Source organism: Gastrolobium bilobum, unplaced genomic scaffold, assembly GCF_033153095.1.
Source record: "Gastrolobium bilobum isolate Gb01-03AN ecotype WA unplaced genomic scaffold, APGP_CSIRO_Gbil_v1 utg53088, whole genome shotgun sequence".
Lineage (NCBI taxonomy): Eukaryota > Viridiplantae > Streptophyta > Magnoliopsida > Fabales > Fabaceae > Gastrolobium > Gastrolobium bilobum.
Genome location: NW_026895232.1, coordinates 45814 through 58558, shown reverse-complemented (window position 1 = coordinate 58558; position 12745 = coordinate 45814). Strand labels below are relative to the sequence as shown.

General features: G+C 35.7%; 2 protein-coding genes across 3 annotated transcripts; one reads left to right on the top strand and one right to left on the bottom strand.

Moving 5' to 3' along the window:
- Positions 1–1552: 1552 nt before the first annotated feature.
- On the top strand, positions 1553–3089 carry LOC133300970 (probable methyltransferase At1g29790). 2 transcript variants are annotated; one of them, XM_061500564.1, is made up of 2 exons: positions 1553–2267; positions 2385–3089. In XM_061500564.1, exons 1-2 carry the CDS (start codon positions 1597–1599, stop codon positions 2860–2862), a joined length of 1149 nt encoding a protein of 382 aa, XP_061356548.1. In that variant the 5' UTR covers positions 1553–1596; the 3' UTR covers positions 2863–3089. The 2 variants fall into 2 exon arrangements, with proteins under 2 accessions (XP_061356548.1, XP_061356545.1); XM_061500561.1 differs by having other exon boundaries at positions 1553–3089.
- A 3488-nt stretch (positions 3090–6577) lies between these two features.
- Positions 6578–11722, bottom strand: LOC133300960 (auxin response factor 5). The gene is made up of 14 exons (XM_061500549.1): positions 11608–11722; positions 11350–11462; positions 11104–11202; positions 10919–10975; positions 10658–10810; positions 10469–10553; positions 10123–10213; positions 9611–9775; positions 9371–9493; positions 9172–9247; positions 8709–8844; positions 7323–8632; positions 6889–7079; positions 6578–6695 (listed from the first exon to the last, which is right to left on the bottom strand). Exons 1-14 carry the CDS (start codon positions 11720–11722, stop codon positions 6578–6580), a joined length of 2832 nt encoding a protein of 943 aa, XP_061356533.1.
- Between the last annotated feature and the right edge of the window lie 1023 nt (positions 11723–12745).

The following is a 12745-nucleotide window of genomic DNA, read 5'->3' as shown; positions in this document are numbered from 1 at the left end:
GATTGTCTACAATTTTTTTAATTAATTCAGTTGAATTAGTTGAGAATTATATAACTAATTCAGTTGATAAGTCGTTAAAAGTTTTTTTTTTTTTAACAATAGTTTGATATTTTAGTTTACCTTAAATCTTAAAAATTTTAATTATTAAATTGTTGGGTAGGAGTTTACCGGGAAAAAAAAAGTTGTTGGGTAAGAAGTATAAAAATAACTTTTACCTAAATTTTGATTGACATCAATACATACTATTATACATGATATGGCCCTAAAAATATACGTGATGTGTAAGCAACTGTTGCTTATGAAAAATATAATTACCAAAAAATATATATTTATTTTTTTAAAGGATAGTCATTTTAGTTAAATATTTTTTATTTAATATCTAAATTTAAAAAATGATCTCTCACTATAAAACATAGTAATTTTGACTAAATTGATAGAATTTCATATCATTTAAAAAGATAAATATTAATCTCACAAAAAAATTATCATGGAAAAATAATTTCTGCAATTATGGCTATAAAGAAATTAGAGACAAAAAAATTGATGTAACTCACTCTTTTATTTTTTTGTGTTGGCAGAAATAGTTTCCCCGTAAAATTAATATGTAAATAAGTGATTCTCTTTACCTAGGCGTCAATTATTGTCATATTTGACATTGAGCTTTGACCTTTTGGTCCCATTATTCGCATTGGTTCTTCACGGGTCGCGCTATCGCAATACACTCCCTTAAGAAATTTATTAAATAAATGGAAAAATAATTTATAAAATGCCATACTTTATTTTATTTGATATTTGATATAAACCATCTATTTATTGTTTAATTGAAAAATCAACATAACACATTTACCTTTCATATATAGGAAGTTATTTTGCATTTGAAAATTATTTTTAAGAAAATATTTGAAATAACATTTATCACTAAATCTTTTTTATTAAAGGAGATTACTTCTCTCATGTAGTATGAGAGAAGTTATCTCATATTAAGAGATAAATAAAATGGGTTCCACCAATTTTTAGAAAAAAAAAAAAAAAAAAAGACACATTTTTCAAAGAGAGAATGATATAAGAGATTCATCTTATACACCGTAAGAGTATCATTTTCCGAAAGAGCTCCGTTGATGCTACCGATTCATTCTACACAGCTATATATAGCCATTAGCCAATGTCTCTCTCTGTTACTTCATTAGAGTTAACCACAACGTTATTTAAAAATTATAATTTTTTTTCACAAGAACTGATATGTTTTTATTTTTTCTCATAAAAAATTGCATGTTGATGGTAGATCTCTTAATCTTTGTGCAGAAAAATAATGTAATAAATTATAATATAAAACAAAAATTACATTAACTTAGATTTAATTTAATTTTTTCAATAAACAATTGGCAAGTAAATAAAGTAACATGGGCAATTGGCAAATGCAACCGACAAAGGTTCCACTTGGATTTTGTTTGTCTTTAAAAAACTATGTTTTCTTAGTTACTCCAAATCTAATTCAATTAACACTTTCTTTTCTACGCTTCAAATCTCACTCGCACTCTCAATGATTCTGTGATTCATTCACATCTCTCTCTGTGTGCTCACGAGAGAAGGAACAAGATGGGTTCTGTTTCTCTGAAAATAGGAGATGGAACAGCCAGATTCAAAAGAGCAACTCTATGTTCTTCAGCTGTTAACATTCTCATGATATTCTCAGTTATCACCACCAATCTTTTTGCTCTCTATGCTTTCACTGCTTCCCCAAAAAACCAAAACCATCACCACCTACTTCACCATGCCCACAAGAATATCTCTGTCATCTCAGAGCAGGTTTCACTCATTCTGAGAGAGATCGATTTGTCTCAGAAGAAATTGGCCCAGATGGAGAAAGAGCTTCTTGGCTATGAAAGCATTGATCTTTCAAGACCCAATATTGCAAATGAACTCAAACTCTTCCTCCAGCGTCACCAGCTCCCTCTAGGCAAAGATTCAAGAACTGGGATCACTGAAATGGTGCCATCTGTTGGCCATTCCTGTGAGAAATCTTCAGACTTGTTGTCTCAATACATGAGTTACAAAGTTTCTGGACCTTGCCCTGATGATTGGAGTGTAGCACAGAAACTAATCATGAGAGGATGTGAACCCTTACCAAGAAGAAGGTGTTTTGCTAAGACTGTTTCCAAGGTAGGCCTTTATCCTTTTTCATTGTCTCTTTGGAAACCTGTTGGTAATAAGACTGTTAACTGGAGTGGTCTCAATTGTAAGAACTTTGAATGTTTGAATGGTAAGAAGTTGAGTAGAGAATGCATTGGTTGTTTTGATTTGGTTAATGGCTATGAGAATCAGAGGTTTGTCAAGGCTAAAAGTAAGAATGATTTTCTTGCTGATGATGTGTTAGCCTTGGGAAGTGGAGGAATTAGAGTAGGGCTTGACATTGGTGGTGGGTCTGGTTCATTTGCTGCTAGAATGGCTGATAGGAATGTTACAGTGATTACTAGCACTCTCAATATTGATGCCCCATTCAGTGAATTCATTGCTGCAAGAGGGCTTTTTCCTCTTTACTTAAGTTTGGATCATAGGTTCCCATTCTATGACAATGTGTTTGACTTGATTCATGCTGCAAGTGCCTTGGATGTAGGAGGGAAGCCAGAAAAGTTTGAGTTTTTTATGTTTGACATCGATCGAGTTTTGCGGGCTGGTGGTTTGTTTTGGCTGGATAACTTCTATTGTGCCAATGAAGAGAAGAAACAAGCTTTAACACGGTTGATTGAAAGCTTTGGATATAAAAAATTGAAATGGGTTGTGGGAGAGAAGGTTGATAGTGTTGGGTCAGGAAAATCTGAAGTTGTTTTATCTGCTGTCCTTCAAAAACCTGTTAGAGTTTAAAGCGTAGGGGCTTATACAACAACAAAACGGCAAGATGTAAGAATAATCTTCGTTCTGCTATATCTATTTGGCACGTAATTTGTATGAATGAATTGCTTTCAACATCATCAAATCTCATTAGAAGTGGAATAAGTACAATAATTGTTTCTTTACCAATTGTAAACCAACTTTTTGAGGGGGCATATATCATGTATTTTTTAAGTTCTGATTTATATCTTATTCTGTATTTCGGTACTAGCTGTTTTTGTAATTGATATATTATTAGAAAATGAAAGATGAATTACATTTTGAAACTTATAGAGTCAACTTTAGCCTTTATGTTTTAAAATTAGAATTTTACTTGCTAGACTGCGATGGATTCAATCATATGCTTCTAAATGTTTCAAGATTAATATGGTCGACTGGTCCTGTACTTTTATTAGCAGGATAAGTGTTGCAGTCTGTATGCATGGTTCTTTTTTATTTCTCTACCCCATATTACTGCCATCATATGCATGACCACTGGAATCTCTAGCACAATCAATAAGGATTACTTCACGTGTAAAAGAAATCATCCATTGCCAATGACCTTTTTTTTGTGTGTATCTCAACCGGTTCATTGGAATCCCAAATAGTTTGGTTTGAGCACGCCAGACCTATATAGGGGATAGTTCTCCCAACTCGAGACCTCTAGTTTAGGGGGATGGCCTTTTAACTTGGTGACTCCTAGCTTCCTTCAGAAAGACTTGATCCTCGATTTGATCTCTAGGTCCCAATCAATAATGTGATCATTCATTTAATTCCATATTCATTTTCTTATTATTCCTACTCACTGCTCTACACCAAGATTCTGATAAGTAAACTCACAAGAATGTTGCCTAATGGAAGACAGCTTTATTTAAGTCATACAAAAGTCAGTGGCGACTCGGCTAGATCCGAGGGTTTAACCTACCTAAAGGGTAATGGGTTCGAATCACAAGAGACACAAATTCGAAACCGGATTAGTCGGACACATTAGAGTTGCGGATACCAATTGGTATCTACCCAAAAAAAAAGTCATGAAGATGTTAAGTACTGAGGCCCGCAGCTGATGAGTGTTGATGACTTGCATACTTGCTATTGCTAACAGGGTTTTGATATTGTATGAAACTGCTTTGTTTGCCTCTTCACTTGTAGTTCTGAATTCAATCATTTCATTGTTTACACTGACTTGACAAAACTACTTTAAATTCTCACTGAATGTGGAGATTGTGTTTATTCACAAGGATGTAATTAAGGCTTCAAACCTAATAGGGGACCTAGAAGGGAGAGAGTTGAAGACTGGGGGATAAATCAATTATCACGGATGAACATGTGCTAGGAAATTCAAAAACACAATTTTTTATTTGCAACATCCACTTCATATTTGATAACCCAAATTATTTCTTGAGATATATAGTCCCACATTGGTTGAAGAGCAACTAATGTGGAGTTTACAAGGCCTTGGGCACTCCCACCCTTTGAGCTAGCTTTTGGGTGGTGTATCCCAAGGTTCTTTACATGGTATCAGAGCCTCACCGTCCCCCACTTTAAGGTGGAATTAAAAACAAAAAAAGCACAAAAGGTAAACCAAAAATTGGGCCTGTGCATAATTTACGCTTCAAGCCCAAAGGACTCTTGTGTGAGGGGGTGTGTTGAGATATATAGTCCCACATTGATTATGTGGGCAACTAATGTGGCCTTTATAAAACCTTGGGCACTCCTACCCTTTGAGCTAGCTTTTGGGGTGGTGTATCCCAAGGTTCTTTACATGATATCAGAGCCTTGCCGCCCCGCACTTTCTCTTGTGGCGTTTCTTAGCACAGGTAGACTTGGGTCTGTTGCATTGTCCACTCTTCAAGCTCAGTGGGCTCTTGTGTGAGGGGCCGTGTTGAGAAATATAGTCCCACATTGGTTGTATAGGCTACTAATGTGAGGTTTATGGGCACTCCCACCCTTTGAGCTAGCTTTTGGGGTGTTGTATGTTCTTTACATTATTCTTCACCAAGCCCAATTTATTGCAAAGAAGTGAGCCTAGATTGTCTTGGCTGATTAATTAGGCCATAGAATTTGGATGCTTATAGTAAATTTATAGCAGCTGAGGATCTGATTAGAATTTTCGAATCTGATTATATCTTAAACTAGATGTGGTTTTTGTCTCTTGTATATCTTTGCTCATCATGCGCAGGTTTGAAGTGCATCGATTAAATTATATAATATCTTAAACTAGATATGTGTCCGCAATCTTCAAACACCTTGAAGTTGAAGCTTTCTATTTAAATATAATAACACGAGCACCGTTACTGTGGGATGCTTGATTGCTTGGGGATGTATCAGTAATATGGTCATTGAGATGAATTATGTCAGTGTGTGCTTGCTTGCTGAATTAATTTTGTTTTTCCCTTTGTTAAATTATCTTATAGCACGCATACACAGTTGCAGTTACTCATGGTCACAAAAATTGTGGCCCTAAAATTCTTCTACCTTTGAATTATGTCAGTGTTTATTTTTTGGATAATCACTGTGGCTGAAAATGTGCACCCCATTATTAGTCTCGAGGAGAAATATTTTTTACCGAGAAAAAATAATTTTTGGAAATATGATGGAATTTTTTTTTTTTTTCGGGTAAGTTACTAAAAGGCGTTTGGTAGGCTAATTTTTTTCGGAAATGTTTGATTAATTTTATTGTTGCTATATGTTAATTTTTCTACAACATGGAAATTTTTTTTTTCTACCCCATCAATGGCAATCTTCCATAACAATTCGATATGGAAAAAACAATTGATGGGAATTTTTTTTTTCCCAGCCTTACTTTTACTTCATCTCTTACCAAACATAAATAAATAATTTTTCCTTCCCCACTTTTTTTGGAAAAAAAAAATTTCACCTCCTACCAAACACCCCTTAAAATTCAATATTATGCTTATAATTTGCACACAATTGAACTCAAAATTGACCTTAACAATGTAATGAACGGAGATTATACGTTCTCTTTAAGCCAATTATTAGGGTGATTATACCTTCGGCTAAGAACATTTTGTTTGGAAAAAAAAAAAAAAAAAAGTGTTGGTGAAACCAACATTTTGTTTTGACAAGGTCCATTATGGATCGAAGTTAGGCGCTTGGGTTGATAAAGATAAGTAAAGAATGTTGCGTCCTTTAGGTTAAAAATCAGATCGATTCATAAAAATAAGTAGAGTGTTGTGCTCTTTAGGTCAAAATCAGATCGAATCATAACAGTTAGGCTATAATTTTTGTTAGTGTTTATTTTCTTCATTTTCCTTTCTTTTTTTTTATAATTTGCTAAATGCTTATAACCCAACTGGCATGGAAATATGGTAGCATTGGTACTTGGATGGTTGATTGATTAGCAAGATTCCAACGCGTATTAATAAAGCATAATATTGCTACTTGCCTGCAAGAATGACTTACAAGAATAGGTATGGAATCATTGACTCAATGGAACATTTTATAACCTTTGATCTTTCACAAACTAAGACTCTTCCTCCTTCAAGGTTTGGTCCATACCTACTAATACTCCAATCTTGCCAAATGAGTGTTCCTTTTAATTCATACATTACATGGCAACTTTGTAGGACAAGGTAATATATGACTTCTCCCACAACAAATGCCTTTTACTTTTTGAGAGATTGCTTCGAACGTTAGAAGAAAATTGCAAAGCATGGCTTAGTGATCTCTTGTGCAGCCACCTGAACATTCAAGCATTGATCCCTTGCAATGCTCCACTGTTTAGAAGTTTCATCCCCTCTTCACTCATTTGCTGAACTTCTGAAGGTGATAATATTCTGATGCAGCGGACACAGCCCACAAATTCCCTGCACAAAGAATTTGAACGAAGGATATATAACATGAGAATGCCAATCAAAATAACGATTTTTCCTAAGGTTCTATCTAAACTCTAAAAGGGTCTCTTTTCTTTTTTTGGTTCAAAAGAATTCTAAGCATAATAAGCCTATTAAACTCAAGCATGTAAAGATCCCACATTACAAGAGAAGGTAAGAAACTTACTCCCAAGGATCATCCCCAACAAGTAGAACATCGCTCTCATAGTCTACATATACCAATTTCCATCCTGAACCTTTGGTGTCATTCAGCAGACCATCGAGTCCAAACATGCATTCAATAGCGCGGATCAACTCCTCATAGTTCTTGAAAGTAGTTACATCAATTGATCTTCCTACAGAACCTGCCTTTTGCACCTGTAAGCCCAAAAAAGATCAGAACCATGATGACATACGTGATTAAAAGATGTTGAGCCAAATAATATAGTTGAACTTTGAAAACAATAATTTGCAGGCTTATATTTGAGGGCGAGCAATGTAGTGGTAAAACTGCTCCTGTGTGCATACAAGGAATCCCCTCGCCTCTACCCTCACAATTTATGTCAATTTAAGATATCATAGTATGAATGCAAATTTAGAAAGAGTTTTTCCACTACAAACCTTGGTGTAGGTTCGGATGGGTGCAGCTACTTGTTGCCATGAGTTATTCTGCAGAAAGCTGCTTTCATCAAAATCTACATGGCTTGAAGATGTCCCACCTGAGTTGTCAGGGATGTCTCGCAGAGAAAAGGCATGTGATTCTGCAAGACTTGCGGAGGTTATCTGAGACTGGACATCCTGGCTAGAACTCAAGTTTCCAACCATGCAATCTTGTGGATTCTGAAAATCTCTGTCCTTCATTGTGCAAAACTCATCCAAAATGGCACTTGAAGTAGAAGGGTCAACCATGGTGGTACTTACACTGTTACTAACATCAACATTGACACAAATTTCACTTTGGTTGTTGCTCTCAGCTGAAAGATCCCTCAAATTGTTTGAACTAGATATACCATTGAGGCCATACATCCCTGGCTGACAAATGGATGTTAGCTGGTCCGGTTGAGATAAAAACTTCAAATTCTTGACATAATGATCCCACACTTCTTGGTTCATCGAAGGTAAAGGGGGATTCACTGCTTGAGTTTGAAGTGAGGTATGTTCTTGCAAATCTGATGAAGGCCCAGTTGATCTGTTTTGTCCAGAAAAAGGTTGGCAAGAAGAATACATCATCCATTCATCAATGTCTAGCTGAGGAAGCAGGCCATTTACAATAGCAGAATCAGATTGGGGGGACATATCAATCAGTTGAGGATGCGATATCGATGATTCTAGTTGAGACTGCATAGGCCATGGACTAGTTTGAGTGTGTAATGGACTCTGGTTGTGATTATGGAATGCCAATTGGCTTGCTAGGATTTTCGGGTTAACAGGATTTGCAGCCATTTTTTCAATGTTGCAGCCTTCCATGGAAGGGAAGTCAAACATATGATCAGGTAACACTTCAGATTCTAATTTTGACTTATCAGTAAATGTTCCAGAAGGAAGATGATTATCAATTTTGGCCATAGGATGCAATTTTTCAGGTTGGTCACTTCTCATCAGTGAATGCATGTTAAAGGCATTATGTTGTTGGTCGGGTACTGACTGAGAATGTAGATTTTTTGGTGGCATGCTCTCTGTACTTGCAAGATGAACATTTTGGTTCTCTGTTGCCAATGTTGTCTTCACCTCTTGTAAGGGACCTCTAGTAGCAGCAGATTCTTGTTGCATGACCGATAAAAAGGCTCCATTATTGTTAAGAAGTTGGGGTCTAAATAACATTTTCATCAGATGTTCTGAGTAGAGATTTGGTATCGAGTTTGAGAGCTCCAATGTTCCATTTTCAGGAGCTCTCATAAAAGGTCTTCTTAACAATGTTCCCCACTCATTTTCTGCACCAACCAACATAATAAGTCATAAAACAGAAGACTCATCGACAGAGAAGGAAAATAGAAATATGAAACTTACCCAAAAGTCCAGATTGTAACGGCCGTTTTAGACTTGAAGTCAAAGAAGGAAAGATAAAAAGGCTTTCAGGAGTTTCAATCTCCCATACACTAACTCTATTCTGCTTATCTCCACACCCTGGCTCATCCCACTCCACCTGTTTACATAGAAATTGTTAGTTGTTCTGATGCTGAGCTAGGAAAGTAGGCCAATCCACTATAAGCTTAAGCTCCAATATGTAGTATGCTTTATAGAAATATTAGAATGGATTATACAACAAATCAGAAATCATATAGCTTCTGCTTATAAATTTATCCCCCTTAATTCTTATGCATAGAAAATGAGACTCAATATTTTTACTGCAATTTTGACTCATCATACTATTTATTAACTATAGTAACGTGCAATACTATAGTAATAAGTAAAATATCGAATGAATGTCAAAGAACAAACTTTTGATGGGGGTGACCAGAGCTTAATCTACCTGAATATTTCGCCACTTAGAACCAGGCCACCTCAAAGGATCCACATCACTGATACCAACTATTGTACCCATATATCTGCAGAAAGATGAAGTATATGTCAACTTTTGCTTGCTTGCTCAGAACTTTACAGATATCATAACAATTTAGTTAAGGAAGCATATTTAGCTACAGCATAATCCAAGCCTTCAGGAAATTTACCTGCGCTTACCCGATTCCTCTGTCTCAAACATCATACCAAATCTCATGCCAACTGAGACCTGAGTCCCATATACAACTTTTCTGTATTTAGCCAACGGAATAACAAATTCTGAAGGACATGCCCTACAAATAAGTAGAAATAGACATTATACTCAAAGGAAATTATCCCATGAGCTATATTTGCAACAACATTATATCTTAAATATATGCTAGGTGAGGGTATGAACATATAAAATATACCTTGGATTGTAGAAAATAGTAAATGGACTTCGATTAGCAGCAGCATGAGCTGCAGCAGCAAGCACACCAATGTGCATGCTATCTGCAGAAAGTACTGATGATGGCAGTGTTGTCTGTTGACGATTAACACGCCTCACACCAACTCGCAATTGCGATTTCTCATCCCTTGTAACAATTGACATATCACTATTAGTATGACAATGAAGAATAAGTTGCCAAACTGAATTCCATGATATTCACAATATTTTGGTTCCATTATATTGCAACAACACCATGGAGAATAGACAATGCATGTTACAAGAATTTTGCAGACTTTGTTTTTCACAATAATACACTACCTATATAAAGATAATAATAATGATTTTGCTAGCAAGTTGCAACAGTGTGAAAAAAAATGAAGCAAACAAAATTTAGTACTCTACTGTGTTCCTTCCCTTTCCTTAAGAATTGAAAATTCCACCTTCTATATGCTAACATTTAAATAGTGAATATTGCTTGTTGCCACCATTTACCTGATAAAAAGAACAGAATCCCCAGCTCTAAGCCTTTTTGAGCCTACAAACAAACTCCATCCTGTTGTGAGAAGGTGTCTCTTTGGTTGACCTACATAAAAAATGGAAAAAAAAATAGCAGTGTAAGGACTCTGACCCAATCCAGCCCTTTCAAACAAAATGCACACAAGGTCAAAATGATAAAAACAAGAATGGGTTCAAAAATAAGCTGCCAAGAAAAACAATAACTTGCAGCAAAAAAGAAGGATGCAGTTGCTAAATATGAAATTGAATCTACAACATCAAAAATCCATTCCTATTTTCTACCAAAGTAACAAATAGAGTTGAATGAAGAAAGCATCCTCACCCCGGTATATATGTCGAAATGTCCAGGTATTATCATGCAAATCTCGGACAACAAGTTCTTGGGTTGGGGGTTGAATTGTGTAATCCTGAAATGAATATATATTAATCAAATGGGAATTGAGGTACTACAACATCTTCCCCAAACACAGGCCAAAAGAGGATTTGCAACAAACTGGTGTTATAGATGTACCAATGGAGGAAAGAGCTTTTCTGCTGCCCTTCGTGGAACCGAAAAGCCACCATGTGTGCTGGTGTCACTAGCAGTCAAAGTTTTGCAGAAAAATTCAGTGGGATGTTTACTGTGGTTTAGACCAAACTCAGTTATAGGAAAGACTTCTTTTTCCTGAGATAGAGAAACTTAATCTGAGAAGAATATTCAACATATCACAAATAATCATGACGTTTAAATATGCAGTAACAATAATTCCAGAACTGAGACTTCCAAGCTTACAGAATTCAGTGGTTGAAGACTCATTTGAGCATAGATTTCGTCTGTCTCCTTATCTGCCTATGATAACATACAGAAAAATGGTAAACTTTTGATGGGAGTTATAATAATTTTTTTTTTTTTTTTGAAGTTGAAATGAGCACTTGAGGACAAATGCAACAAGGGATCAACCAATCAAGAACACTCACATGAAGTGTGACATTTTGAACTTGGCACAGTAACTGAGATGTAAGATTGGGATAGTTTGGAATCTGTGAGGTAGCTGTTCTTCTAGTTGAAGCTGCCACCTGTTCAGAAATTAAGAGAAAGGGGACACACATGTTTCAGCCAATCAACAGAAACTACTAAGCCTTTGTATTATTACTCATAAATTAAGAGATAAGAAACCAATGCTAGAATTAGCACTTGAAAAAAAATTAAAACAAGAGTTTCACCTGTTCGCTATGTCCCTGAGGGAAATAATACACAAGGCTTCCAACCTGAGGCAACGACACAAGAGGGCCTGCACAAGCGTGCCATAACTCTGAATTTAAAGTCTGTCGAACCCCTGAAAAATTAGCATCATCAAACAAAGCCTATTTATTAAGATGTAACAAAAAAAAAAAAAAAAAATTGATCTTTGTTTCAGAACTAGAAATATGAAAAACCACATAGAATTTATGATTTAGAAAGATGAAAAGGAAACAACAAACCAGAATGTTCCTGCATTTCTTTCAGCAGTTTCATCTCAGCAACAAATGTTTGACCCCCAACAACTAATCCTCCTCCAACTCCACAAGTTTTAATCTTTTCTTCTACGGAAGCCATCCTATATTTCCTATGCTGCACGACTCTCACTCAGAGGAACCCTTGTTTCTACGTCTTCAATTCAAAACCTCCAAAAGCTGCACCCCACCAAACAAAAAAATCCTCCTTTCCCTCTTCCATCATCACAAGACACAAAGTGGCAAGTACCATTCACCACCCCATTTTCTTATGTTGGAGAGTAAAAAAGAACAAAAGGGTCCATATTCTTAATATAAGAATCTCATTTTGTTGTCGGAGAAAACAAAGAAAGAATCCAAGCAAGCTGAAAAGCAGAACGAACGAACAAGGAACCAAAAAAAACCTGCGAAAAAGGGACACCGTGCAGATCTTTCTTTCTTTCTTAAGTTGGTGGCACAAAGCAAGCAAAAATTAAAGCCCCATCAGTTTGCATCAAAGCACGCGGACCTAAGCATTATTGGGTTGAGTTTAGTACTTGTTTCTTTTTCTACCTTCAAAAGAAACCAACCTTTCAGTGAAACCACTCATCACACTGACGCTGATACTGCTTCCTTCTTTCTTTCCACTTCTCAAGCACAAGCACCAATGCCAAAACTAAAACAAAAACTAAAACCCCTTTTCTCTCTCTCTCTCTCTCTCTGCTTGAAACAGCAAGCAGAGTGCATGCTACTTGAGTCCTATGCTTTGCAGCTTTAAGCTATATATATCAGAAAAATAATTAACACCTAAAAAAGAAACACTAGTGTATATGTGTATATTAGTATTAAATGAAAATAGTGAAAGCAGAACTGGAAGTCTATAAGAACACGAAAACAGTACACTACACGCTTCCAAATACAAACACCTTAGCTCAGCTCACGAAATATATAATCACAGGCAATGCTACACACACACACTAGCTTTGCATCTATTCACTTTTTAACACATTTAACATTGGGATTTATGAATATTATTTTGTAGAAGGAAGTTATGTCATGTTATTGCAGACACATCTCATCATGTGTCCCTATTTTATTTTATTTTCTAAAAAAATAATTTTAAATGTGAGTCTCGTATAAGATGTTT

What these genes read in the sequence shown, in the direction of transcription:
- LOC133300970 (XM_061500561.1), top strand. Translation starts at nt 1,597, where the DNA reads ATGGGTTCTGTTTCTCTGAAAATAGGAGATGGAACAGCCAGATTCAAA.
- LOC133300960 (XM_061500549.1), bottom strand. Translation starts at nt 11,722, where the DNA reads ATGGCTTCCGTAGAAGAAAAGATTAAAACTTGTGGAGTTGGAGGAGGA. An exon ending in TTCAAAATGTCACACTTCAT is followed by an intron (nt 10,976 to 11,103) that starts GTGAGTGTTCTT and finishes ATGTTATCATAG; the next exon opens with GCAGATAAGGAGACAGACGA. An exon ending in CTAAGTGGCGAAATATTCAG is followed by an intron (nt 8,845 to 9,171) that starts GTAGATTAAGCT and finishes CTATGTAAACAG; the next exon opens with GTGGAGTGGGATGAGCCAGG.